The following is a 27,790-nucleotide window of genomic DNA, read 5'->3' on the forward strand; positions in this document are numbered from 1 at the left end:
ATACACAGTGAAGATGATATTGCCGATCAGTCAATCTTATGGACAGCCAGTGAACTGTCTTTCAGCTCTCACATTTATAAATAATTTACTTCCATCCACCTGTGCCTTGAATAACAAGATGCTGTCTGAAATCTCTGAGCCTGTGCTGGAACAATTTCTGCAGAACCATGTGCCTGTATTTCTCTCTCACCTGTTGGGAATGCATCTAGGAAAAAGTGGCACCAAAACAGATCTGATCCTAGTGGAAAAGAGGCATAAAAAAGCCTCCCTTCAGATGATAGTATTAGATCTTCTGTGTTGCGGATGATTAGATTTATTTGCCTTCCTGGACAGGTCTACAGGTAGAAGTCTATAGCTGTGAACGAAGTCTATAGATTTCTATAAAACAAATGTGAAGGAGGGGAACTTTTACAGCTCACTTGAAAAGGGAAAGCAAAGCACACAGATCATGGCTGCTTATTTTGACACAGTACAACATACTGTGCGTGTCATTACTTCCCTTCAATTTTACATGCACAAGAGCATGGGTTATTTCTCCCTGTTCTGCCCTCCCCAACCCCCCACACCAAATACAACACTCTAAAAACAAACATCTCTGGTATTTTCAAATCCTAGCTCCTGAACACTGGTCTGAGTCACTAGGACCCTGGAGATCTCCCAGCTTGGCAGCAGCAAAGACTGGTGAACAGTGAGCATGTGCAGACAGGATATGATCTCTTGCTGCTTGGTTAGTTACTGATATAAACAGCTGGAGGTATTGAAGTGCAGAGCTTAGATACAGGCAGAGCACTGAGGGGGTACTCAGGAGGATTACAGCTCTGTGTACTGAAATCTGGGAGGCAGAAGAAGGATTAGTGGGGAAGGGCAAAGAGAGAAGGATTTATCAGGTTTTCAGATATGCATTACAGCTTTTTCTAATATTTCACTGGATTGTCTAAGACTCTGCCTCACAATAATAGGAGTTCCTTGACCATAAAAGAAAGGTAAGTTTTTCTTCTTCTTTTTCTTATATAGTTGAATTATCTTCTTCTGGAAGCCATTCATATGCTGGCCATCACACAAATAATAACCAGACAACTTTTTGCAGACATTAGGGCATTAACATACCTTACAGACCCAAATGGCTGTTTGATTTATTACATTTATCCATGCCATCTCAAGCATGCAGGGCTTAGCTGCATTGTTTGTGAAGATTGCAGTTTGCTGCTGAGATGCCCTTCCCAGAGCAGCTAGGAAATATTATACTTAAAAAGTAGGAATGGATCGTATGTGTGTGTGTTTTATAGCATGGCAAGGCAAATTAGGAAGCATTGTTTCTTTAAGCAGTTTCAGAAGCCCCACTATACCGTATAAATAGAATCTAATAATTTTTGGTATGCGACTCTTACGACACTTTGGCTGTTTAGGGTATTGTCAGTTCAATGTATTTTATTGCACACAGAAACTGCTCTCATGTTTAGCTTCTGTGGGATGTGCAAATCCATTCATCGTGCATTTTCTCCAACAGTCTCTTGGAAAACTTCAGCTTGTAGCAACACAACCATATTGTTTTTCAGAAATTGCACATCATTTGCTGTGTCTTATTTTGAGTTTCTAACATCAAAGAGATGTATGTTACACTAATGTGATTTACCTTGTACTAAAAGACTTTCCAGCCTCCAGATGACTTTTTGTAGATGTCTCTTTCCGTTGTTGTTTTTGAAGGTATGTGACAGGTTTCATGCACTCTATGTGTCTTTATGGTACACAATACTCTGTATACACAGCGCATCATGTATATGCATGTCTGCGTTTATTCCACAGTGGTGTGGGTTCATTCTCCCTGATAATCAAGTTATTGGATCACTGACCTATAAAAGGTGTTGAGTGTTGTTTTTCATAAACCCTACATATCACTCCAGCACACTGAATGTTACAAACCTGTCATTTTAACACTTGCCAAGTCACTACTCTATCTCAAGCTCAACGATCTTTAACTTATTGTTACCTTTGGTGTGATCTCTCGCCATGCCTTCCTACAGGGCAGGGCGATGGTCTGTAAATGATCCTCTTGACTGACATTTACTTATGATAACAAATTATCCTTGTATAAATGCACTACCCAATTAGAGAGCTGTTATGATCGGATTTGCACAAGTTAAATGCTGACTTCACAACTCAATTGGGTTGTAGCTCTGTTGCTATTTGGTAACATCACCATTTACTTTTAAGTAAATGAATTTAGTACCAATTGTAACACTGCTTATGTTGTATACTATATACCAACACCTCCATACAGCATGTAGTGTGTAAACACATATATTTTAACATTGACATGATAGTTTAGGGATTTTGTACATTTTTGCTGCCTGATATCTCTGCATAAATTTTTTCTGCTTTGCTTAGATCAGCGTTCAGAATTATTTAAAAACTTTAACATGATACCTGTGTTAAGATAAACTTGGTGGGCAGATTAAATTATACAGCCTCTTCACTTCAAAAATAATAGGGGGAAAAAAGTAAACTCAGTTAGGCATTCTTCGCCAGCTGCAGCATTTGCCCTTGGCTGTGTGGAGAAATTGTGTTGCTCCCATCCCACTTCCAGTTTGCTGACTGACTTTATATTGTGTTTAAAGTATAATAATTCATTTGAGATCCATTACTCACAAGACTTGCGTCTGCATCTGTCACCCTTTAAAGTATCAATGTGGCAGCGTTACTCAGGGATTAAACTTTACTAATGAGTTGGGTAGGAGGGCCCTTTTACAAAAGGGGAAAGAAATAATTACAGTTAAACGAAGATGAAGTGAACCCCACACTGATGTGTTGCACCTGCATCTTCCATTGATTTCAACTAGACTTATGGGTGCTTAGCACCTCAATGTCAAGGTGTGAGGGCCAGATCCTTATCTGAGATAAACTGGCATAGATCAGTGAAGCTATGCCATCTTACATCAGCTGAGGATCTGGCTCTCTACATTTACATCAAAGCCTCTCTGAAAAAAAAATCAACTTTTAAAAAAAACAAATGATTTCCCGCCCAAAAGCTTGCAATGGGAATTCATTGAGAGTTTCTTATTATCATTAGTTTCTTACAGGTAATACTCATAGGATACACTAATTTCTATGGAAAGGGGATGTTAGAGTTAAAAATATCATATTTTTAAAAATATTTAAAGCAACATTTTGTTTTTGTCTAACTCATGCAACCAGGGGTGGGTTTGGAAAAAATGCAACCTTAATCTTAAATATAATTGTTTAAAATACATCATTACTAAAGTAAAAATAAATGAAAATATTTAGTAACTGTCAACTCTATACAGTGTTTGACAGAGTGTGGTCCCAGGAGGCTGTATGAATAGTCAACTGCTACCAATTCACAGTTGTTAGCCAAATATTTTTAAATTGAGATCATTGCTTGAGCCACAAGTAAATATGATTTTGCTTTTCTGCTATGCAAAAGGGAGGACATGGCTGAGAAAACCAATGAACAATGCAACCAGACTAACATAGAAGGGGCTGAGGTGCATTGGTAGGGCTGTGTGTGATAGCTTTCATGGCACTTGTTTGCAATATACCAGGCTCAAACCAAGGCTATTATTCTGTCTCATGAGCACTGTGTTCACTGAGGTTAACTAAAGTGCATTCCTGGGAATGTTAATGAGTCTAAGAGCTACAGTCTTAATACAGGCAAAAGTCCCTTTGACTTTAGGTGTGAACAGGAACTGTAGGATTTAGCCCTATGTAGCTATACTGGTTTTTACCAGCTAAGGATCTAGCCCTATGTTAGCTGATGAAGAGAAGTCCATTTGTCCCTGTATCACAATCCTTCCTTTGTGTTTATTTAGGTTTATGGGATATCCAGCTTTCTGAGCTTCTGAGGCATGATTGCTCCATGAATTGTAAACCTATAGCTCCCATTGATTTCAGAGGGAGTTGTACCCAAAATTGACCGACCGGATAGTTAAAGCCCTGAATTTTAATTCTGAAGCTGAGGCATTTTATATTCCTCCCTGTATCTCCCCTCCCTCCCTCCATCTGAACAAGAAAAGCCTCTCTGAGACTTGACTTTGTTATTTTCTCAGTGTATAAACTTTGACTTGTGCCTAGAACTGAGCCAACCACAGAGCTTATCATGAATGAGCTAAACCACAATCTTGCTCCCATTGAAGTGAATTGAAAAATTTTCACGATCTTCAGTGGTGTAGCACCAGATCCTTACTGGGCATCATCACTTTGCCTGAGGTCATACCTCCAGGGTCCTTAACCTTTGTCATAAGTGTGCCCTGCTGCCAGGTATACTGCAGGCTTGACCAAAATGCTTCAGCAAGAATTCTAATTCTGCTTTAAGAATAACCATCACTCCTAGAGTGCCTCCTCCCATCGATCTAAACCAAAAGGCACTCTGAAAGCCAATCTACTGGATTCTAGATGAGTCATATCTGAACGTAATATTGTAACTGCCAGAAAAGTCAATTATCAGCTTATCTCCCACAGACCGGTCTCTTAGGTTGTTTCAAGTAAATGAGCTATTTCGATAACTCTTCTTAGAAAAGCTTTGTTTTTGTTAAATAAAAAAAGAAGAAGAGAGGAAAGCGTGCTGGAGAAGCCACCTGTTTTTCTTGCATTTGCATCAACCACCAGAGAACACTGTGCAACAGCTGGGACAGCCATGCGAGTGCCTTCTTCAGAGGCCTGATCAAAAGTCCATCAAAGTCAATGGGAGCCAGTGGACTTTGCATCAGGCTCTGTAGCAGCAAGATTTTTCTTGTAAGCTCTCTTTATGATGTTGTGATTTTCCACTTTAACATGAAATCCATCACCAACAGTATATTTCTGATCCTAGGCAACAACGATAAGATTTGTCTGGTGGGAGAACATGGAATATTCTCATTGCCCCAAATTGGGAGGGTGGAGTGGTTGGAAACATCACCTTTGTGCGTCCTTCATTTGATTTCTGACAACTCAAACAAAAACCCCCACCCATATTGGAAACTATGGGGCAAGCTTGGTATTCACTTTTGCAGTAGTGGTGATGACAGATGTTCTGCAGAGTAGTTCAATCATTTAGAGCTTTACACTCGACACGAGCCACAAATTAAAGCTTAACTTCAGGCATGAGGCTGGATCAACTTTGTGACTTTTCCCTTTCTCACTAGTTTGTTTTCAGCCTTCTGTGCTCTGATTGAGCCTACATTTCATTATATTAATCCTTACACTCCCCCCCCCAACCATAAAGCCTCAAGAAAATGACCATCTATATCCAAAAGACAGGCTGCAAGCCAAAATCTATTTTTGTTAGGTCTTGAAATCATTTCCAAGCTGACTACATTTGTCTTCAAAGAGAGCTGACAAAGGAGAGGAGAAATGTGGGAGACAGACGGGTTTTTTTTTCTAAAAATAATGTTGCTCAGGCATCCCATTTCATTTAGTTTAGGATACAAAATAGAACCTCACCTTCATGCCAAGAACTCTGCATTTGTAAAATCCTGCTGTTCTGTAACTACATTGTGGTATTGACCCAAGTCTGAGGTGCGCAACATAACTTAGTAACAGCCCTGAAAAGGGAACAAAATTCACCTGTCAGTCAACGATGCCTCTTCTTCAGGTTGTCATCTCTGAAGCCTGAAAAAAGTGAGTAGTATTCCCCAAAGGTTTCTGTGGTTACCCCTTGGCTGGGAGGATAGAATCTCCAGTGTCTTTTTTTTTTTAAATGGTACTAATGCATGCCTCATGTGATTTTTTTGTTTTGTGGTCAATAGGAAAAGTGACTAGTGCCTGTCAACTGCTGTCATTTTAGGAGCATATTATCAGCCTGCTTTTCCTTGTATCCAATTCTTTATGGCATGAAAGAAAATCAGAACTGTAAATGCCTCAGGTCTGATTTTTAGCACTGTCAAGGCACAATGGGATGCTAAGCGCTGAATGTTTTAGAGACGGTGGGGATTAAATGTGCTCTCACATTTCTTGACACTATGTGTAACTTAGTGTTGTGGAGACACTAACTACAAGCAAATTTTCAAAGCTATTCAGGAGAAGCAGTACATATAAATCCTTCAAAAAAAACCAAACACACCTCACTGTGCACATGTTAATGATGTGTGGGTGTTAAAAATATCCGTTACTCATGTCATTGCTATTAAACATTTATAGAGCACTACAGGACACTTTACAAGACAGAGGCCTACCACTACCATCAGGAGGGAATTAGATTAATAGGGCCAGATCCTCATTACAGTGAACGGATCTACATTGATTTACACCCATTAAAATTCTGGTCTATAGGTTGTAACTGCGCCAAGGCAGATACAGTCTCACTCACGCATCTCTGCAAGTCACACCAACTCTAGTATGTTATACTTTTTGGCATGACAGCCCCAGAGGCAAATCTTGCCCCCTTGTGCCATGGCTATGGGGGACTTAGAATTACACCGAGGGGAACTACATGGAAGGGTACAGGATTTCCGGTGACTGGGCTGGGGACCATGCCTCTAGACTGCTACAGAGCCGAGTAGAATGATGGGATGAGGTGGTCTACAGGAGCTGGAGGTCTGGGTGATCCACTTGTCGCAAAGTAGAGGTGTAACACCAGCTGTCAGGGTTAATGTGACCTTTGGGTTGCAACAACCACCACTGTACTGCTGATGCCAGTGCTTTGTGGATTGTAAGGTCTTTGGGTCAGGGTCTTTTTATTACAGGCATGTATAGCACCTAGTAATATGGGGCATTTATGCATTATTGTAAAATAATTAATGAACGTGTTCGGGGGTGGATTCTTTCCCAACCATCCCCACAAGCCCTCTTGTGCCACCCCAGACTAGAGTTGAGTGGGAGGACTTGACCGCTAACAAATTAACATATCTGGTATGATTTTGAGCCATCTCCTTCTTGAGTGGCTATTTTCAGGCCTGGTGGAAAGAAACGTGACTTTAGCTAGTTTAGGAACCAAATTTGAACCATATCTATTTTGAGGTTCTGAATGTTCAGATATTTTCTCACTTCTGGTATCTTGCTAGGAAATGTAGTGTTGTAAGGTTCTCATGGTAATTCCACTGTGGCCAGAAGCAAGAAGAAAAACTAATTGTTCTTGTGAAAATTCTACACAAAATTCTGCAGACATAAGCAGTTAGAATAGGCTACAGATGCCATAAGTGTTCAGACATTTCAGCACTTATCTGATCTGAATCTGGCCTATGAATATTTGGAGGTTCACCCATTGCTAATACAGTAAGAAAGGCTGTGCTTTTTTATATATTAGGAACAGAGGAATTTTCACACTTGATCAGACCCAAGGTTCCTTTGTCCAAAAATACGTCTGACACTGGCCAAAATAAGACACCTCAGAGAAATACAAGATACCGTATACTGGAAGATCATGGAATTATGGAAGACGATCCATAGAGGGAATTTCTTCCTAAATCAGGTCCGAAACCAAGCATTAACGCACAGGAATTATGGGAGTTTATATCCCTTCATATATCTTGACTAATGTCATGGTGGATGTCTCATTTGCCACAAAAATGTTTATTGCTTTTTTCAATCCTACTAATCCTGCCTTCAATGATATCTTGTGGCAATGAGTTTCACAGGTTAGTTATCGTTTGTGTACACTGGCATTTACTCTTCTAGATTACATTGTACTTCATTGTCATTGAGTGCCCCTTTGTTTTTGTATTATGAGAAATAAGAGCACCCAATTTACCTTCTCCATGCCATTCATTGTTTTATGCCTTTATTATGTTTTCTCTCTACCCTGAACAATCCCAGTCCTGTTATTTCTCTCTTCATTAGGAAGCATCTCCATCTCTTCAATCATTTTCATTGCCCATCTCAACCTCCCTTCTGTTTCTACTGTAAGTTTTTTGAGATGGTGTGATTAGAACAGATCCTGATATTGCAGGTGTGGGTGTAGTCCAAGTACATAATCACATATTTTCAACATTATCCTCTATCCCATTAATTATACACTCTAACAGTCTGATTTCCTTTTCTGACTGCCATGGGACTTGTAGCATTCCTAAACAGGAATCCCAAATCTGTTCACCCAATCTGTGTTGTCAATTAATCTGGGGCTAATAGACATCTAAAAAGATAAGTCCCCTGTCATATGAAAACAGGGGTAAAAGACTCTTCTGCTACTAAGGAATGCCTTTTTCATATTGATTCCAGTAGTTTAAAGTGAACATTTATATACACAAGACAAATTTCCGATTAGCAGATCTCACCATGTCTTTCTTATTCCTTATTTTTTTAATATAATTGTCAAAAGTGATGTTTTTCTAGACTTACTCGGGAAATACTGAAATACACAGTTCACGGAAAAATCAAATGGCATTTTTATATGTCAGTGGCAATGCTTGCTAGTGGCACTCTGCTGCTTTCCCACTAACAGAAACACTTACTTTTTGTGAGCTGTACATTTGCAGTATTGCTCCAGTGGAGTATTTTTGCAATTTGCCTACAATGTACTTTTCTGACAGCTCTATTAAGGGACACTGGATTTGGGGCTAATTTACACACATCACACTGCCTGTGCTAAAATTCACTTCTGACATTTGAAACTTTTTAAACAAATGGACAGGGTTCGTTCTTTATTTGGACCTATGAATAGGGGAAAGGAAGCTAAAACAGAGAGTCTGCGAGTCTCCCATTTTTTATTAATCCAGCCCGATTCAGGAAGATAGGATTTAATGTTAAATTATTTTGCATGGAATAAGGATTTATTATTGTACCTCTTTTCACCCCTCTGCTCCTCTTCTGTGAAAAACAGAGGAGCATAGCATTCATACTGTTGTGCATGTCAACTGATGGCTGGACACAGCAGTGCTGTCAACCCCAAACTTTCAAAAATTGTGTCATTCCTCCAAAACATATCATGAAATTAGCTTTAAAATCATGAGAGTGATGCATTTGGGGTCCATTTGATTCATCTTCTGGTTTCTAAGCCTTTAGATCATACTTGCATCACGTTTCCAAGATTTTCTCTACAGCTGTAAGGGCTAGAAATTGCCTTTTTTTTTTTTTTAATGAAAGCTGAGATTCTCCTGTAATCACCAGACTTGAGCTGAGGCTTTCTGGAAAATATAATACATTGACAGGCTCACGATGGAATCGAAAGAGTTGGAGTTGTACACGAGAGTGGATGTAATCAATATAGCTGAGCTCCCCCTCAGTGCTCACCCCTCCCATTTATCTCTAGTCCACGCACCAAATATGGTCTGTAGGTTAAATGTTTGTGAAACTCTTGGGAAATCCATCTGCAGTAAATAAATAACAACAATATAAAGCTTCCCTCTTAGTCAACACAGTGGGAGCTGTGCTGAGCGTCTTTTAGATTGAAGTTGTTCTTCTGCATATGTTAGATGTCTTGTGCGTTCTTTGCATGCTCAATAAACAGGTGGCAAACATAAGGCTAATTCATGGCTTTCCATACTGGTGGGTGGAAAGAGAGGGTGCTGGTAGTCCCTTTCCAACAGTGCCCTGACACAAGAGGCAATCAGAATGTGGCTCTTTGTGCTCCGAGTGGAAGAGCAAGGCCTGCTAGCACTACCAGCAGCACTGCATAGCCCAAAGGGGTTGAGTCTGGCCAGACCCTTCTCCCCAGACACCTGATGGGCATCACTAAGGAGCAAACATGACACCTTTTCGAGGCAGGTGTAGCAGGTATCGCTGTTGAGTGAACCACCCTCGGTGCTCCTAGATACATTGGACTTGGATCCTCTCCCACTGTTTTACACAGCTTACCTAAATATGGAGTGACTCCATTGAAGTATGTGGAAATAGAGCAGTGTAAAATGATTTTAAGTGAGAGCAGAACAAGGCGCATTATACAGTGTTTGGGCACAATGCCTCCATCCATTTGCACTCAGCTTCTACAGCTGCTTCTAGCCACCACCATTTTCCAGTGGATCTCAGAGCCATGATGTAGCTCATAGGGTGTTGCATTATTTCAATGCCACCATTACACCATTGCAGGGGGGGAAGGCTGGGAAAAAAAAAAAAGAGGCGTACGCTGCCAGAAGGAGACTTTTCTGTGATTAGCTGACACAAAGAAATGCAGGTGTTTACAGTTCCCCTGCTAAGGGTAGAGATAAGACACTGGTAGCACTATCCTGTTAAATATGACTTCCCCTCAACTTATTACCAGTAATACCCTAACCTTTCGGAGTCATTGGTATTTAGCACTAATCTCTGCAAGTTCTGTCCCCCTTGACATCCATATAATGGATAAAGCCTCTGAGGTTGGAAATAGGTGTTTTTTTCCCTCTGCCCCATAAACAAAAGTGTGAATATCCATGTGTAGGTAGATAGGGCATTGAATGGGGAACTGGGAGACCTGGATTCTGCTCCAGGTTCTGCCACTGCCCTGTGGCCTTGGGCAAATCATATCAGCCCAGATCCACAAAAGGTATGTAAGCCCCTAATTATCTCTTGAGACCTGGACCAGCCCGCTTTGTGCCTCAGTTTCCCCATCTGTAAAATTGGTCCCTTGTAAAGCACTTTGAAATCTTTGAATGAAAAGTGGTAGAGAACTACCACCTATTGTAAACTAAGTATTGTGCTTGTCAGAGATGTGTGTTTTATTTCTTTTCCACCCAGCAATGCATTTTATTCATGTTCCTTGAACATTTTCCGGGACCTTGGTTTGAACCATTTTTCCTAATGATTACTGGAACTTTTTTCGAATATCAAAGAAAACCTTTAATTAAAAAAATGGGCAAAAGTATTGTGAATATATGAAAAAAAATCTATATATTCATGTCTCAGTTGCTAAGAAAAAAGATCATAAAAACATTTGACTATATATGATTGCAATAATCATTGCCTTAATAAAGAGATCATAGTATTGAATGCTATAGCATGTTAATAATTGCAGTTATGAAAATCTACATTATGAATAGGTTTGGAAGGATTAGATTTATTGGTAAATGTTGGTAAATGTCAATTTTGCTGCATACACACACGGAGATGAAAAATATTTCCATCAATAATAATAAAAATTTATAGATGGGCAAAATAAAAAAAAAGTGGGTTGAGATCTTAGAGTTTAATTTAAGGATATGTACTTGGTATAATTTGACATGTGATGTTGACACTTTGTATTTTAATAGTTATAAAGCTTTAACTTTTTGAATCTCAACATCTATTAAAAAATTATCTGACCCCCCCGATTGTCTCACCCCTCACAATTTCCTGCAACTGTGAACATTTAAATCAATGAAAATAGGAAAAAATGCTTACAAAACAATTTTGCACAACTGTGAAAATTTAAATTAACAAAAATTCTTAAAGAAACATTGATATTATCTATCAAAATTATTAAAAATATTAATTCTGACAAGCCTTTTTATGAATAGACTCAGACTTTTGTGGATCTGGGCTGATGTGATTTGCCAAGGCAGAAGGAACCATCATGATTATCTAATCGGACCTCCTACACACACCACCTACTCCTGTAATGGGCCCATAACCTCTGGCTGAGTTACTGAAGTCCTCAAATCTTGATTTAAAGACTTCAGGTTTTCAGAGAATCCATCATTTTCTCTAGTTCAAACCAGGCAATGACCAAGACCCCATCCTGCAGAGAAAGGTGAAAAAGCCCCCAGGGTCTCTGCCAATCTGACCCAAAGGAAAATTCCATCCCAAGCTGAAATATGGTGATCAGTTAAACACTGTGTGTGTGGGCAAGTCCCACCAGCCAGACACCAGAGAAAAAATTCTCTGTAATAACTCAATGCCTTCTCCATCTAGTGTCCCATCTCCAGCTGTTGGAGATATTTGCTAATAGCTGTCACAGGTGGGCCCCCCATTCCCTTGGGAAAGCTGGTCCAGAATATCACTCCTCTCCCGGTCAGAAACCTTTGTCTAATTTCAGCATAATTATAAGAGTAATAATCTGCACTATGTAATTATTATAAATAATCTTCTATTAATCTCAGTATTTATATAATCCCATTGTCATTTGAGCACTCAAAGGTTTTGATCAAAGATGTTAAATAACTTAATATTAAGGGTCAAATCTTCAGCTGGTCTCAATCAGCATTACTGAATGGAGCCATGCTGATTTGCACCAGTTGAGGATCTGGCCTTAAATAGTTTATCAAATATGATGTGTCTTTTGGAACACATTGAATCTCTCAAAAGTTTGTCAGCTGAATTATGGATGTGAGCTGCAAAGTTCCACAGTTATTATTGGTGAGAAAATGAGAACTGCTTGTGAAGTTTGACGTTTGAAGAAAATGGAATGGCAGATATGAACACAGCAAAATCTTACCCCATGTCTCAGATGCTACTCAGCCCTGTGGGATTAAGAATTGGATACTTTGGTTTTAAATTAAGAGCTCTCTAAATCAGGTCATCAAAAACCTAGTCAGCCAAATCTGCAAAGTTGGAATGTATTGACCTTTTTTCCTAAACCCAATCTGCTATTTAGGAAAAATAGACTAAAAGGGGATTGGACAAAAAGAATAGATGGTCAGATGAACTGTAATATCGTTTTGAATGAGAAAGGTTTACCTTTCATTGATTGGTGGTTAATAAGCAAAGAGCTTACACAACTAAGCAAAAAGAGAATGAAGGAGAAATTGTACATGATCATATATGTTTTAGCAAGAGGCATATAGAAGCATCCTCAGATATTTAATCAGGAACTGCAAAGTGTGGAGGAATGCTATGAAAAGAATGGCAGATGAGTGGACAGCAAGTTTCCTTGTCCTGATGCTGGTTTGGAGGGTTTCTGAATGCAAGTTAAACAAGAGCCATAATATTTTCTTTTCTGGAACAAACTGCATCTTTTCTCAGTGCTTTCATGGTTCCACAGAAGAGCAATTAACCAGGAACTCAGGCAACATATGGCAAGATGCCCATTTTTATTTGTTTCAGAAGGTTAAAGGTTACCTAGATCATAAAAGAGCTTTTTCTTGCTTGGACAATCCCGTCACTGTGTAGATCAGCATAACTAACAGCCTGGCAAAGCCCCAAAATAGTCTAGAAATATTTGGAAAACTTTAAAAGAAAATATAAGATTCCATTAAATTAAAACCTATACATATATACATACTCCCATCCACACCCACTCACACAAAAGGTACATAGAAACATACACTAGATTGAAATTAGTGGAAACTTTAGCTTTCTTTTAAGTTTGCAAGGCACAAAAATACACTCTCTCTCTCTTTCTCTCTCTCTCTCTATATATATATATATACTGGAGCTATCCTTCCAGCATAAAGCCTCATTTTATTGTGATTCATGGAGATTAAGAATTATTCTCTTATCCTTTGGGAGCTGATGCCATTTCGTTTTTCTTCACCATACACCCACACTGCTGTTTTCTTCTGATCTAGATTTGTAGCTTAGCTACTGTAACACTGAAAAGAAAGTATCCAATAATATCTTCCTATAAAGATGTCTATATTGTGACTACCTGGTTCCAGTCAGTAACAAAGACCGGAGATGTCAGCTATTTACCAAAGGAAATAAAAGGACTTACTGTTCCAAACATCCTGAGGAGACTATTCTAATCATGCAGGTGTTTCGTATACATTTCAAGTTTAAAATAAAGAAAAATGTAAAATTAGAAATCTGTAACTGGATCCTTTTTAAATCAGTCATTGTACCAGGATTATTGTCTTTATATGTTTAGCTAAAATAAAATAAGGGGGAAAGAACTCGACATGGTAAGTGTTTGCTAATGGGATCAGAGCCAACTTTATTTTTCTTCATATTTCAGGTTTCCTATCCTTTTGGAATGTGATGTTATAAAGTGCAACTGGTCACAGTTATGGAACTGTTCATAAGTTCACCTGAACCAGATCAGCTGCCCAGAAATCCCACAGTTCTATGGATATAAAGCATGATGCATTGTAGTTGCTGTTGCTACTGAAAAAGACAATTTTTATGGGGGAGGATACATTAAAGTGATGGGATGAACTTATGGGAGGAACTAATACAATTTCAAACAGTGATTCCAGGGCCGTTCTGAAGGCGTGAAGTGCCCAGTTTCAGTAAGGGTATGGCCAAACCTTTTTTCAGACTACAGAAATTTCTTCGGCGGACCCAGTTTCTGCTCTTCTTTCTCACAGCAGCTTACCTAATGGCTGGCAGCCTTCTCCTATTGCAGCGATCCCGCTTGGTTATCCAACAAGGCACACGTGGGACCTCGAATATTCAGGTCTCACCGGTTTCAGACATGGTGATAGGAGTCGGAATCCTAGATACCAGAACAATGCAAAACCCTCGTTTGAGTTCTAAGCTTCTGGTGGACATGGATGTGCTCCATGACCCAACATCAGATCAGAGGTACGGGCCACGGTGGCTAATATCCCGGAACTCAGAACTGAGACAGTTAAGAAGAAGATGGTTTCACAGGTTCATTAATGAACAAGAACCCATGCAAGCAACGGGATCTAAGGTGACGCAACATACAGGTGAAAACAAAGGTAAGGGCTTTTCCCAACTTCCATTTTCTGTCACGTAGGACTTTGTTTCAGGCAAAGATTGATACCGTTCATAAGCATGTGAGAGTTATTCTGACTCCTTCCAAGAATGTATTTCTGTATTAGCTCTTGAGCATTTACAAACCATTTTATACAAACTAAGTATATGTATGGTTTCAGAGGCTTCTAAAACCGTGTTATTCTGTATCAGTAAAAACAATGAGGAGTCCTTATGGCACCTTAGAGAAAAATAAAGGACTCCTCGTTGTTTTAAGTATATGTATAACAGCCCAAAATATTTAGGATTCTACAATCCTCACTTGTTTGAGTAGTACCTTACTCCAAAAGTAGTCTCACTGAATTTAATGGAACTTCACAGAGATAAAAAATGCTTCATGTATGATTAAGGAGGTCAGAATCTGGTCATAAATGAGGAAATAGTTACAAGCAGTGCCCCAATCATAATCCAACTCTATGATTGAATGTTCCTTCATGTATGTAAAGCTGTAGATTCTCCTATGTCTGTCCAAATATACGGCTGCCAATGCAGCCTTCTGTGAATGGTTTCTCAGGGGTTGGACTGTATAGCGCAGATTTATTTTATTCTTCCTTCAAGCAAGTGGAGATGAAAATTATTAAATTGGTTTTCTCCTCCCAGGATCATCACGAAAGAACAGAAAATCCTGGAACTGATTGAACTCTTCCTGGGTATTAGAAGAGTTTGCTGGAACATAACAACATGAAAGCAAACTGAAAGGGGAATGTACATCATTGCAGCAATGCTGTGAATTAGAAGCCAAAGCACAGGGTACAAGATTGTGTGTTTTCACCTCACGGTTTAATAATAGTCTAAATGGAATGTCATCAGATTGATATAAACTAAATTCACCTCACGGTGAGCCTGATTGTGCCACCCTAACTCATGCTGAGAAATACATACATGTGCTGCCCCATTGAATTCAGTGGGGAAACAGGCATGACCAAAGCATGAGTTAACACAGCAGAATCAGGCCTTATATTTTCTCTTTTTGTAAAACACAGACTAGTCTCCTTGGGCTTGATTGTACCTTTAAGGCCCAGCCCGGCATTTGGATCAGTGCAGAGCTGCACCACCACAGTGAGGGTACTGGAAACCATTCTGCCTCTCTGAGCTCCCTGGTGCATTGTGGGAGTGAGTGCAAACTGCTACTCCCCTTTAAGGGGTACAGGATACTCTCCCCATGTGACTGTCTGGTTCCACAGGCTGGTGTGGCATGGAGGGAGGGGAAATGGAGCCTTGTCTTGCTGTACTCTCTTCCCCACTTTCGGGCACTGTGTGACCTTGAGGAAACCTTGCACTCTCTCTAGTGTGTGGAGCTGCTATTCTAGCCAGTCTTAAAGAAGGCTTCACAGTGGGATGAAGGCTCTGTACTCCCTCCCCACACATTACACAGCCAGAATTTCATAATTGCGAGCCTCATTTTTAGAGCATCCCCAGCCAAAGGCTCAGTATGCGGCCTGAAAATTCATAGTAAAAAGTCACAATGATTTTATATAGAATATCAACATATAGAATATCAAGTTAGGCACCTAACCCCCACTGGTTTCAAAGGGAGTTAGGCTCTAACCTGCTGAGGCACTTTTGACAATCCCATTAGTTTCCCATCTGCATCTTTTGGCGCCTAAATATCTTTGAAAAGCTGGCCTGAAAAACCTATTAGAGTACATGGGAAGACTCCCACTGATTTCAGTGGGAGTTGACTGTAATATAGCCAAGGCCTCTACAAAAGAACAGGTTAAGATGGATTCAGTCAGCTGCATTAAAGACAGTCAGCCTTAAACAGATGTAGGACAGGAGTAATGTGATCAAACGTGCTGCTTCATTCCGAACAAGCTGAAAGTGATAGGAAAGCCCTACTCATAAGACCTATCAGGGAATTACAATAATCAGAAGGATTTGAGTGACTGGTACCAGGTCACTACAGGATAAAAGAAGAGCACAGCCATTATGTGTACCATTATATGTTGAGCTCATTGTAGTCATCTGTAGCAAGTCCAGTAGGACGCTTTAAAAGTGAATGCGAGTTTTCAACACCCAATGATAGGGAGCCAAGTCTTGCGTAAGTATGTGGAAATAGTGGCAAAGGCTGCCACAACAACATGACATGGGTACTAATGACCCCATCTAAACTTCACTAGCTTTAGGCTGAACTGGGAAAGGCTGTGGTCTTCTGGCATGTTCCCTGACCAATAAAGACCTAGAGGAAAGGGACTCCAAATAACTAGACGTCACATTACCAACATTAATCAACAATATGAAGAGCATGTAATCCAAAGAAATAATATTGTCCGAAATTTTTGTCACAAAAAGATGCCTACTGGCTGCGCCCAATGTGGACATTTTTTGAAACTGAGACAGGAAGTTATGATTAACGGTGAAGAATAGATGGATCGAAGTATTGCAGATGGAATTCTCAGGCTCACGGAGAACCAGATTCTAACAGGACTCAGGGCTTTACAGAGTAAAACTTCACAGTTAACTGGCTTGGGCGGCAAAGATCATAAGGGTTTACGCAGTTTTAATACCATGGAGTCTAAGGGCATGTCTACACTTACCGGTAGATTGGCACTGCTGCAATCGATGCAGCGAGTGTCAATTTAGTGGGTCTGGAGAAGACACGCTAAATCGATGGGAGAGCACTCCCCCATTGATTTGTGTACTCCACCTCCCTGAGAAGCATAAGGGAAGTCGATGGGAGACACTCTCCTGTCGACACAGTGCAGTGTAGCCACCGCAGTAAGTGGATCTAACTACGTCGACCTCAGTTACGTTCTTCATGTCACTGAAGTTCATAGAATCATAGAATCATAGAATATAAGGGTTGGAAGGGACCCCAGAAGGTCATCTAGTCCAACCCCCTGCTCAAAGCAGGACCAATTCCCAGTTAAATCATCCCAGCCAGGGCTTTGTCAAGCCTGACCTTAAAAACCTCTAAGGAAGGAGATTCTACCACCTCCCTAGGTAACGCATTCCAGTGTTTCACCACCCTCATAGTGAAAAAGTTTTTCCTAATATCCAATCTAAACCTCCCCCACTGTAACTTGAGACCATTACTCCTCGTTCTGTCATCTGATACCATTGAGAACAGTCTAGAGCCATCCTCTTTGGAACTCCCTTTCAGGTAGTTGAAAACAGCTATCAAATCCCCCCTCATTCTTCTCTTCTGCAGGCTAAACAATCCCAGCTCCCTCAGCCTCTCCTCATAACTCATATGTTCCAGACCCCTAATCATTTTTGTTGCCCTTCGCTGGACTCTCTCCAATTTATCCACATCCTTCTTGAAGTGTGGGGCCCAAAACTGGACACAGTACTCCAGATGAGGCCTCACCAATGTCGAATAGAGGGGAACGATCACGTCCCTCGATCTGCTCGCTATGCCCCTACTTATACATCCCAAAATGCCATTGGCCTTCTTGGCAACAAGGGCACACTGCTGACTCATATCCAGCTTCTCGTCCACTGTCACCCCTAGGTCCTTTTCCGCAGAACTGCTGCCTAGCCATTCGGTCCCTAGTCTGTAGCTGTGCATTGGGTTCTTCCGTCCTAAGTGCAGGACCCTGCACTTATCCTTATTGAACCTCATCAGATTTCTTTTGGCCCAATCCTCCAATTTGTCTAGGTCCTTCTGTATCCTATCCCTCCCCTCCAGCGTATCTACCACTCCTCCCAGTTTAGTATCATCCGCAAATTTGCTGAGAGTGCAATCCACACCATCCTCCAGATCATTTATGAAGATATTGAACAAAACCGGCCCCAGGACTGACCCTTGGGGCACTCCACTTGATATCGGCTGCCAACTAGACATGGAGCCATTGATCACTACCCGTTGAGCCCGACAATCTAGCCAGCTTTCTACCCACCTTGTAGTGCGTAAGTTCGATCGATTTATCGCAGTAGTGTAGACCAGCCCTAAGTGAGATTCAGCAGACTGCACTGTGTCCATAGACTGTGGACTTCAGACCAACAGAAACTCCTAGACTAGCAAGAAACACAAAGCCAAGCTATTCCTTACATGTCTTGTGGTTGACTCAAACTTGTGACTGACCTGAGAATGTACCAAAACACTTAGGAATGAATCAATTTTTTTCAGCTAATAATTCTTCCCTGACATTGGTTCCCACATACTTTAATGTACTTCTGTCCAAAGGATGATTGTTGGTAAGAACCAACTGAGTCACCTGGGAGGTTAGTATTTAACAACTCAAAGGATCTCTTTTTTGATCGTAAAGACAGTACATACCCTGCTTTTGCTCACCCAGTAGATGACTGGTGATTTAGCAAGGCAAGGGCACATCCAGTACACGGGCTTGACAGGTTTGTTGTATCATGTGACGAGATTTGAGGGGAGGGGAAGAGACCTTCATTGAACAGGTTCACATTATGTTCACTTCATCCAGATTCCCTGTGATTTGTGCTTTCATGCTGCACATTTTTACACCCCATATAATTCTGATGAGTTTCAAGGTTCCCTCTGAAATAAACCTGATTTGCTGGCTTTGATAAATGCTCACACGCCCCATGACTTAAAGTCTGGACGGTGGAAGAAGCTATTAAGATGATAGCTCTGATTCTCCTCTCACTTACGACAGCTGTATGCTGTTCTAGCTCTCTTGACTTCAATTGATTTGTTGCAGATTAGCTCTGGTGCAGGTGAAGAGAGGGCGAGACTGATTGGAGAACTGAGAAAGGGTGGCCTAATGTGTAAGGTGCTAGCTTGGTAGTTGGGAGATACTGGTTTATTTCCCTGCTCCACCGTAGTCTTCCTGTGTGACCTTCAGCAAGCTACTTAGTGCCTCAGATCCCCATTTTACAGATTGGGAAAACAGCGGGGTGCTGTGAGGATAAATACATTAAAGATTGTGAGGTGGTCAAATACTACAGTAACGGGGACCATAGAAGTACCTAACATAAATAAGTATCTAAGGTTTGCTACCTACACTCACCAAAGATTTGACTTACTAGCTATTCAAATGCTATGCTTGAGCAGTTGTGGGGTGGACACATCAGCTAAACATTTGAGCAAGCCCACATGCTATCAGTATGAAGCCAAGAATGGAGGTGTATACAAATAAAATAGCCACTTTAAGGCGATGTGACATTTTATTGAAAGGAAATCACTGTGTGGAGTTGAAACTTCAGCAGGCATTATAATCACTAAGTATTTCATTATATCTTGGAAGGGATCCATAATGAAATAAAGAGCCAGTAAGTTTACTAGGAGAGGGGGAAAATAGCACACTCTATACATGGAAAGTTTAATTTTTAATTGATAGTAATTTCCAAAGACTTGTTAACAATGCTGTTATTAATATGGTCACTTCATGTACATTTGAATATTCAAATGATGAATATTCAAATGTGCATAATCCAGTGAGCTACAGCAATAAATAATCTCTTGGCTCTCTTTCAATTCGCAATTATAACATCAGCAGGGCACCAGATTAATGGCTGGTACTGGCATCGGCATTAACTAAGTTTATGGATATTTCAACATTAATGTATTTTAATGTAATCATTTGAAGAGCTCATAGTTCAACAAGGCCAGGATTTACAAAGGATCGTAAGGGTAAAATTTTCAAAAGCACCTAAATCCCATTTTCAAAAGTGACTTAGGGCCAGATTTTCAAAGCTATTTTGGTCCTAAAAGAGTCAGATTTTCAGGGCAAAGAGGGATTTTCAAAGGAAGATTAGGCTATGGGAATTATCAGTTATAAATCAATGGGAGTTAGGCACATAATGTACTTAAGTGCTTTTGAAAGTCACACTTGGCACCTAGCTGCATCTAAATACCTTTGAAAATCTGGCCTTTAGAGCCTTTGAAAATTTTACCCTAAGGAAATAAGGCACCCAGGACGAGATCCTCAAAAGGATGGGCCTAAAACCCATATCTGGGCTGGAGCACCGACTGAGATATGGGCCAAACTCACTTAAGCACCTTTAAAAATCCCAGTCTGAGTTTCTTGAGCAACAGTTTGGCCATTTAGATTGTAAAGACACCTTGGTGTGAAATTACTGTCAACACAATACACCTGGATCATTATTTTAAAAAATAATTTTCTGAGAGGGAAATTTTACCCTGGTGCAGAGAACCAGCGAAAGGTCTGCTTTCCTACTAAGATCATCACAGCATCCGTGATGCTCCTACAGTCTTATTCAAAGGATACAGTCTCCTCAACTTTGGTAGGGCTGGAAAAAAATTTGATTTAAAAGGGGAAGGCAGTGTCATGTTGTGTATAGGATGCTAGATGTGGTTCTATTCCGAAAAGGGGGTCAGCAAAATTTTTTGACAAAACTTTTTTTGTTTTTGGTAAAAAAAAATATAGATTCATATAGAATATGTATAATCGTTTGTGTCTAAATTCCACCCCCAATAATTCCCCTCTACAAAATCAAAACATTTTGTTCTGACATTGTCAAAACAAAATGTGAGGTATTTTTTTAATTCAAAAATGACTTCGTTTCCAAATTCGTTTTATTGTTTAAAATGTTTTTTTTTTTGAAGAGCTCAAAATCAAAACAAAACATTCTGTTTGACTCAAAACTATTTTTCCTCCCCAATTTGACAGAAATTTTGAAAACTGTCAGATCCGGGTCAACTCAGCAATGCCCCTCTCACCCCCCCCCCCCCATTTTTGTGGAATTGCCAGGTAACTGAAAAATCAGTTATTCACACAGCTGTAATTTACAGCTTTGCCACTGACTTGCTGCGTAACTTTGGACAAGTCATTCCACCTCTGTTTCCCTCCATCATCCTTAACTTTCTTGTCTATTAGGATTCTAAGCTCTTCCAGGCAGAGAATGTTTCTTCCGGGTATTTGTACAACACCTATCACAATGTGGCTCCTAAGTATTACTTCTAATACAAATAATAATAAATCGTGTGTGGAAGATATTTCCAGCTAATAATAATGCATATTTCTAGGATACTTTTTAAGAGATCATATGGCTTCATCGGAAATTATTGTCCCATTTCATGTTATTCCCCATTTGACAGACATTATCACTGAAACACCATTGCATTCTAAGGTCATGTGGGCTGAGTGATCATATAAGGTGAGGATTAAGGCAGATATTAATAAGTAGATAAGAGAATTATAGGAGTCTTCAGTGATGGAAATTACTCATAGAGGCTAGAACCAGGTATAATTTACATTAACTTAGATTCTCTTACACTATCTCTGTGTTTGACATGAACCCATGTTACATTTTCAGCAGCAACTGGTGGAATCAAGCCCCTGAAGTCAAAAGGCCCCATTGAAATATAAAAAATTCTTATTCCAGGTGCATAACTCACATCTCATTAACAGCCTTTTGTGGGTGTTTATTCACAGCTTGTGGATTTTCTAATTGCATGTTTGCAAATTACCAACGTGCAGTTCTTTGAAACTACTGTGGTGTGTGTGCCATTGGAATGCTGGATTTATCTTCTTAGCTCTGAATTCTCCATTTGACTCTGGAGTAACTCCCCCCACCCTGTAGTTTTATTTATTACTCTTCAGAATGGTTTTTATCAATTCTCATCTTATTTTCCCTTCCTGTCTACAGATTACCTGATACTTGTATCCTCTAATATTTATATTTTAATAGGAATCAAATTCCAGAATCAAGTTTCCTCTCATCCTTTATACCTGATGACTCCATGTACCTGAATGACTCCACTGTACATTATAAAGCCTCTTCATATTTCTTCTGGTGTGGAATTCTTTTCCGTATATCACAGGCTACACGTGGTTTTCATGTAGTCTGTTACTGACATCAAAAAGACAAGATGCTTAATATAGGAGATAGGCTAACTGAAATATTTTGCTTTCAAACGCTAAGTAACGCCAGGTGTATTTCAAAGGTCTCAATAACAGCGATGGGAGAGGAGGTGTGGTTCAATAGCATCGACAGACAGATAGCTCCATAGGTAAGGCTAAAGTTATCTTTCCACTACAGACTGAGTTTTCAATACATCCCTACCTATTTCAGAAAGAAACTCATCTTCCTGACACTTCTCACATCTCATTTCATTCCAGGGTAGAGTTTTTCAGGGAAGATTTTTAACAATCCAAAAAGGGTTTTCCAAGTCATGGTATTTGTGGAAATATACTTTCCCTTCACTCTGAACATTTTTCCTAACTCATTTTGTTGGCTTGTCATAGGCCATATCTTGACCAATTGCTGCAGCTGCTCTGAGCTGGTCTCCTGGCCCAAAGCCGCTACAGAGCTAGCTTACCTGGCTAAGGGGAATCCCAGGGAGGCATAAGGGCCAGTATGGCCAACACTATTCCCCTAAATAGGTGGACTAGCTATAGAAAGAAGGTGGAGTGTTGTTGTACTTTGTGAGTGTTACTGTGGCTTCTGGCTGGTGGGGGCTGTTACAGCCAGGTGCAAGTTAGATGCTGCCATAACTTGCGCTGGGGGCTTAACTTGGCCCTGGCCTGGCCCCAGGAGGGATGCAGGATAGGCTGCATGGAAGAGGATATAGGGTACTGGGAACATAGATGGGGCAGGGGACAGAAGTTGTGGAGGTGTGATGAGGACTCAAGACAGGATGACATAGAAAGGTGGATCAGGGATGGTGACCAGGATGGATGGAGGGCTCTGTTGCCATGGGTGATGGACAGAAGGAACTACAGAAGGGAGTAAATGAGTGTGCAAGGGTCTAGGAAAGACATCAGGATCTTATATTTTAAAATAATGTATGTACATAAGTTTCCTTTTCTCTTACATTTCCCTCCCCTGTCTACTCCCCACATACTCTACCAGATATAACCCCCACCAGCATTCACAACTATCTCCTTGCCTTTCTGTGGTGAGCCCCATCCTGACTTTGCCCCATCTCACGCAACCTTAACTTTGCCCCCTAGATTTCTTAGGGGAGTTGAATGTCAGCGCGACTAGTCTACGTACCAGCCCAGGCTACCAAACATATTGCTACTGCCTGAGCAAACAGCAAAGCGCCACGTATAACTAAGGGCCTTGAATTTGCAGTTGAATGTTCCAGAACGTAAGATTATCTCTAACTCTTGTGCTATTTCATGTACTTTAGGCACTTACGTTGGATGCTTCAGTGATGATTCCAGGGAGAAGACATTGAAGGGAGCTGTGTTTTATGACTTAAGAAAAATGACAGTATCTCATTGTCAAGAAGCTTGTGCTGAGAGGTAAAGAGAGATTTTTCACTGCACTTTCAACTGTTCTCCGATAACAAAGGGAACGTAGAATTGAGTTCACAAGGGGGAAGCACGTGCATATATTAAAGAGGAGACAAACCGTTTTGAAAACGTTGTTTACCTCATGCCTCCAAACATAAGGTTGCTTGGCAACACTGCAAGAAGGGGACTCTTTCACCTCTGCCTAATCACAGAAGGAAAGCCATTTTGGGGTCAGTGTCCTTCCCCAGAATTACATGGGAAATGAATGGAGAGTGCAGGAAATGTTAGCTAGCCCAATTTGTGGTCTAAACTGTAACGTGACCTACATACTTGTGCATGGGGAATAAGAGGGGGGTAAGAACCTTGGGTCTGGGTGCAAAGCTACTCCCCTGCTTACCTCAACTCTGGAGCAGGGGGTCAGAATGTTGGCTCTGCCCCCAGGCTCACTGGCCAGATTAGCTGAGCCAGCATGTGGGTCGGCGGTAAGAATTTATGGCAGGTATAGGCCTGCACTTCTCCACCAGCCTCTCTGCTCCCAGGGGCAAGAGGAAGCAGCAAAAGAATGGAGACTCAGAGGTGTGTCTCAGGCACATTGCTTCCTAAGATGCATCATCCCAGGAGTACCCTTTTGTGCTACCCATTGTTCAGGGCAATGCCTACAGTCACTGTGTAATCATGGGAGACTCGCTCTTGGGATATGCTAATTCCTCCAGCTGTAGCGCTTCCGGTTAGTGGGGCCTCACAGAGCCCCCTTATGGAAACTGGTGAGACACTTCCTGATTCAGGGGGACAGCTTGGAGTATTGGAATCGTTGATCTTGCTCAGGATTTAACTTGGTGCACAGGGGAATTATACTCCAGAGCAGGTGCTCACATTGGACTCAGGAAGCAAGGAAAATAAACCCCGCGTCCTCCGCAGACAGGTTTGTTCACCTGTATTCATGTCTCCACCTGGAGCCAATGTAAACCGCAGGCAATCAGCACTTCTACAAATCAGGCCATTTATTTAAATGTTGATCTAGAAATGTAGGAACCAACTTTTGGTGACCAAGATTGAAAACCTTTCCTTTATGCTTCCTAAGCTGCATTTGTAAAAATGCACAATAATAGACATGCCAAAAACAATCTAAATAGATAAGGCAGACAAAGAGTGAGAGAAAGGAATGGTTATTATCCCCATTTTACAGATGGAGAATTGAGGCACAGGGAGATTCAGTGACTTGCCCGAAGTCCTAGAGACAATGTGTAGAAGAGTTGGGAACTGAACCCAGATCTCCTGAGTCCCAGTCCAGTGCCTCAACCACAAAACCACCCTTCTTCAAAGCTTATTTAGTATTAACTTTTAGTAATGATGATTGCGATTACACCTATTAAATGAAAACAGGTTACATTCAGACGGGAGAGAAGCTGAAGAGGCAGATACAATAAATAATACTGCAAGTAATAATACAGCTCTGCTTGAACAGCAATAGGGAATTAGCCATTAACTCTTACATTTCTTTTTGGTGCGGTAAGTGGGAATCCCTTTACAAGCAGATTCTTGTTTATTGATTCTTGTTTGAAATATATTTAAGAATAATGAGCCAGACCTTAAGCTGATGTTAATCAGCATAGCTCCAGATCTCATCTTGTGTTCTCACAGCTGTGTGTGTGTGTGTCTGTGTGTCTGTGTGTCTGTCTGTCTGTCTCTGTCTCTCTTGGTGTGGGTAAGAAACTCTGAGTGTGAGAGGTTTCAGAGTAGCAGCCGAGTTAGTCTGTATTCGCAAAAAGAAAAGGAGGACTTGTGGCACCTTAGAGACTAACAAATTTATTTGAGCATAAACTTTTGTGAGCTACAGCTCACTTCATCGGATGCATTCAGTGGAATGTGAGAGAGTTAGAGAGACTCACCTTACGAGACAAAGGCTTTCTATTTGTATGGCATCATTTTGTACTGCCAGTTAAACTACATCCCTTCAAATTTTAACTTCCGTACAGCAAGCCATATGTTTGAATTTTTAACAGACACCTCCCTAATCAAAGCGGATTGCCCTTTCATACTTATTTTTGAGTTTTCTTATTTTATATAGCAACTGTTCACTGAAGCACACTTTTACACCTTGAAAGAGACAGCAAGCCTTTAATCTAAAATTGAAGTAATAGCCAGTTCTTTGTTTTGACCATTTGAAAGTTCCTTGACTGGATCAAAAGTGGCTCCTTGTAAAGGCTAGTCAAGATAGCTTCAGCAATGGAGTTTTCTCCTGTGCTGCTCTAAATGGTCCAATACTTTACAAAAAGTCACTGAAATATTTTGGCTCGACCAAGACCCATCTCCCCTGGAGCTGCGATGCCGTCACATCGGGCATTCTAAACTGGCCCAGACCTGAGCAGTGCTCGGATGAGAAACCTCCAGCAAACACGGACGTGTCAAGAAATGGTGCTCTGGTTCAGTAGGAGACACTCCTGAACCAATGCCCAGCATAGTCTTAAGGGCACTGTGCTGCTGGGGTGTCATTTGGCTAAGGCATGAAAATGAAGTCCTGGGAAAATATCACTATTCATATTTCCGTAGCACTTCTTTCAAAAGCAGGAGTATTAAAAACCTGAGTGCACTGGTCAAACTGCCTTGGAGACCTTTGTATTCTGCCTAACAAAATTCCCTGTTTACTTTCAACTGGATGTGTTATTCTGCACTTCTTGCCTATCACTGTTGTGCCGTGCTGTTATTCACTTTTTAACAGTTGCTGCCTTGCTCTCCAGAGTTGTCTGCATTTCTTGGTGGGGGTGGGGGGTATTGTGCATAGTTTGTATATACAAGTTTCCCAAGTTTGCCAACTGTGCAGAGGAACTTTGGAATACAAAGGGTCTAGCTGTATTCAAGGTATTGTTTTCTTCCTACAGGGCTTATACCTATGCTGGCTTGGAGTATGGTGCAGAATGTTACTGTGGGAACAAGCTCCCCATAATGATTGCAAAGCAAGAAGAGTGCAACAATGAATGTAAAGGAGAGAAAGGTTCCATCTGTGGCGGGGTGAACAGGCTGTCTGTCTACAGGGTGGAGGAACTACGGGCAGGGGCCAAACGACGTAAGTAACATAGCGCTATTTGATGAGTATTTTCTCCCAACAGGGACAGGGCATTCAGCATGCTGTCCTGAGTGATGTTCATCCCGCAAACAGGGCGCATCAGACATCAGTGGGAGGGCGGGGGTGGGGGGAGAGATTATCATTCAACCCTCCCATCCTGCTCCAGAGAATCCTTCACTGGGGTTTTAAACATGGCAAATAACAGAAGCATCTTTGCAATGTCAGCTAAGGGCATGAGCCCATATCTTCAAAGTTACTTAGGCAACTAATTCCCGTTGATTTCAATAAGAGTGAGGTGCCTAAGACTTTGAGAAGCTGGGCCATGATGTCCACTTATGGCTGGTGCCAGTATCTGGCTCAGCTAGGATGGTCGTTCAACTGGTTATTTAGGAGGAGCGTGAAGCATCTGACTCAGTTGCATCAGAGTTGCTACACAAAGAGTTTGCATAACCATGGGAACCAGTAAAATATAGAGCATTACGACTGTCACCTCAGCAAGAGTTCATCTGCAAAAAAAACCAGTCTTGCATTCATTATCACAGGGCAAAATGCAGGTGTATTAGAAATTTAGGAAACCTTATATTTCTTCTGCCATTCGCTTAAGAGAATGCATGTACCATTCTCACCCCAAACTGTCTCTTAAACAGAATCAATACATTTCTGTTTCCAGTGGTAGAGGAATATGCCTCTGTCTCTTCTAGATGAGAGCTGGTAATGATATGACACAAAGATTTGCTAGTTCCTAAAGGACACCTATTCCCCTAATAGCTGGAGTTTGTGGGGAGTTTTGCCTAATTTTGAGTCAATTCTTGTTTGCCGTTCAATTAGGATTTATCATGGGAGATAAAACAGATAGACCTTCAGACCAACATAAACCACATACACGTCTAAGCAGCTGAACAGTCTTTACTTCTACAAACCTTCTGATTCCTTAACGCTGCTATTTGCTGGGAACAAAACAACAAAGACCTTAGGTTGCATCAGCATATATGGTGAAAGAGGAGTCAAGATTTGTACAATAATGCACACTGCTATACATTAATTATAAATCACAGGTACACAGACCTAAATTGCCATGTCAGGCTGACAGGCACATTGGCAAGTTTCCCACGATTTGCATCACTGTTTA

At 40.8% G+C, this 27,790-nt stretch overlaps 1 protein-coding gene across 1 annotated transcript in view; it reads left to right on the forward strand.

The window, feature by feature from the left end:
* The first annotated feature begins 720 nt into the window (after positions 1 to 720).
* The window catches only part of WSCD1 (WSC domain containing 1), a 58,963-nt gene continuing 31,893 nt past the window's right edge, over positions 721 to 27,790 (forward strand). Inside the window, exons 1-4 of the mRNA XM_048824119.2 lie at positions 721 to 983; positions 13,712 to 14,420; positions 23,492 to 23,606; positions 26,477 to 26,661. Coding sequence (XP_048680076.1) covers positions 13,994 to 14,420; positions 23,492 to 23,606; positions 26,477 to 26,661 — 727 coding nt within the window. The 5' untranslated portion in view covers positions 721 to 983; positions 13,712 to 13,993. The remainder of the gene's footprint in view (positions 984 to 13,711; positions 14,421 to 23,491; positions 23,607 to 26,476; positions 26,662 to 27,790) is intronic.

Source organism: Caretta caretta, chromosome 17 (genome assembly GCF_965140235.1).
Source record: "Caretta caretta isolate rCarCar2 chromosome 17, rCarCar1.hap1, whole genome shotgun sequence".
NCBI lineage: Eukaryota > Metazoa > Chordata > Testudines > Cheloniidae > Caretta > Caretta caretta.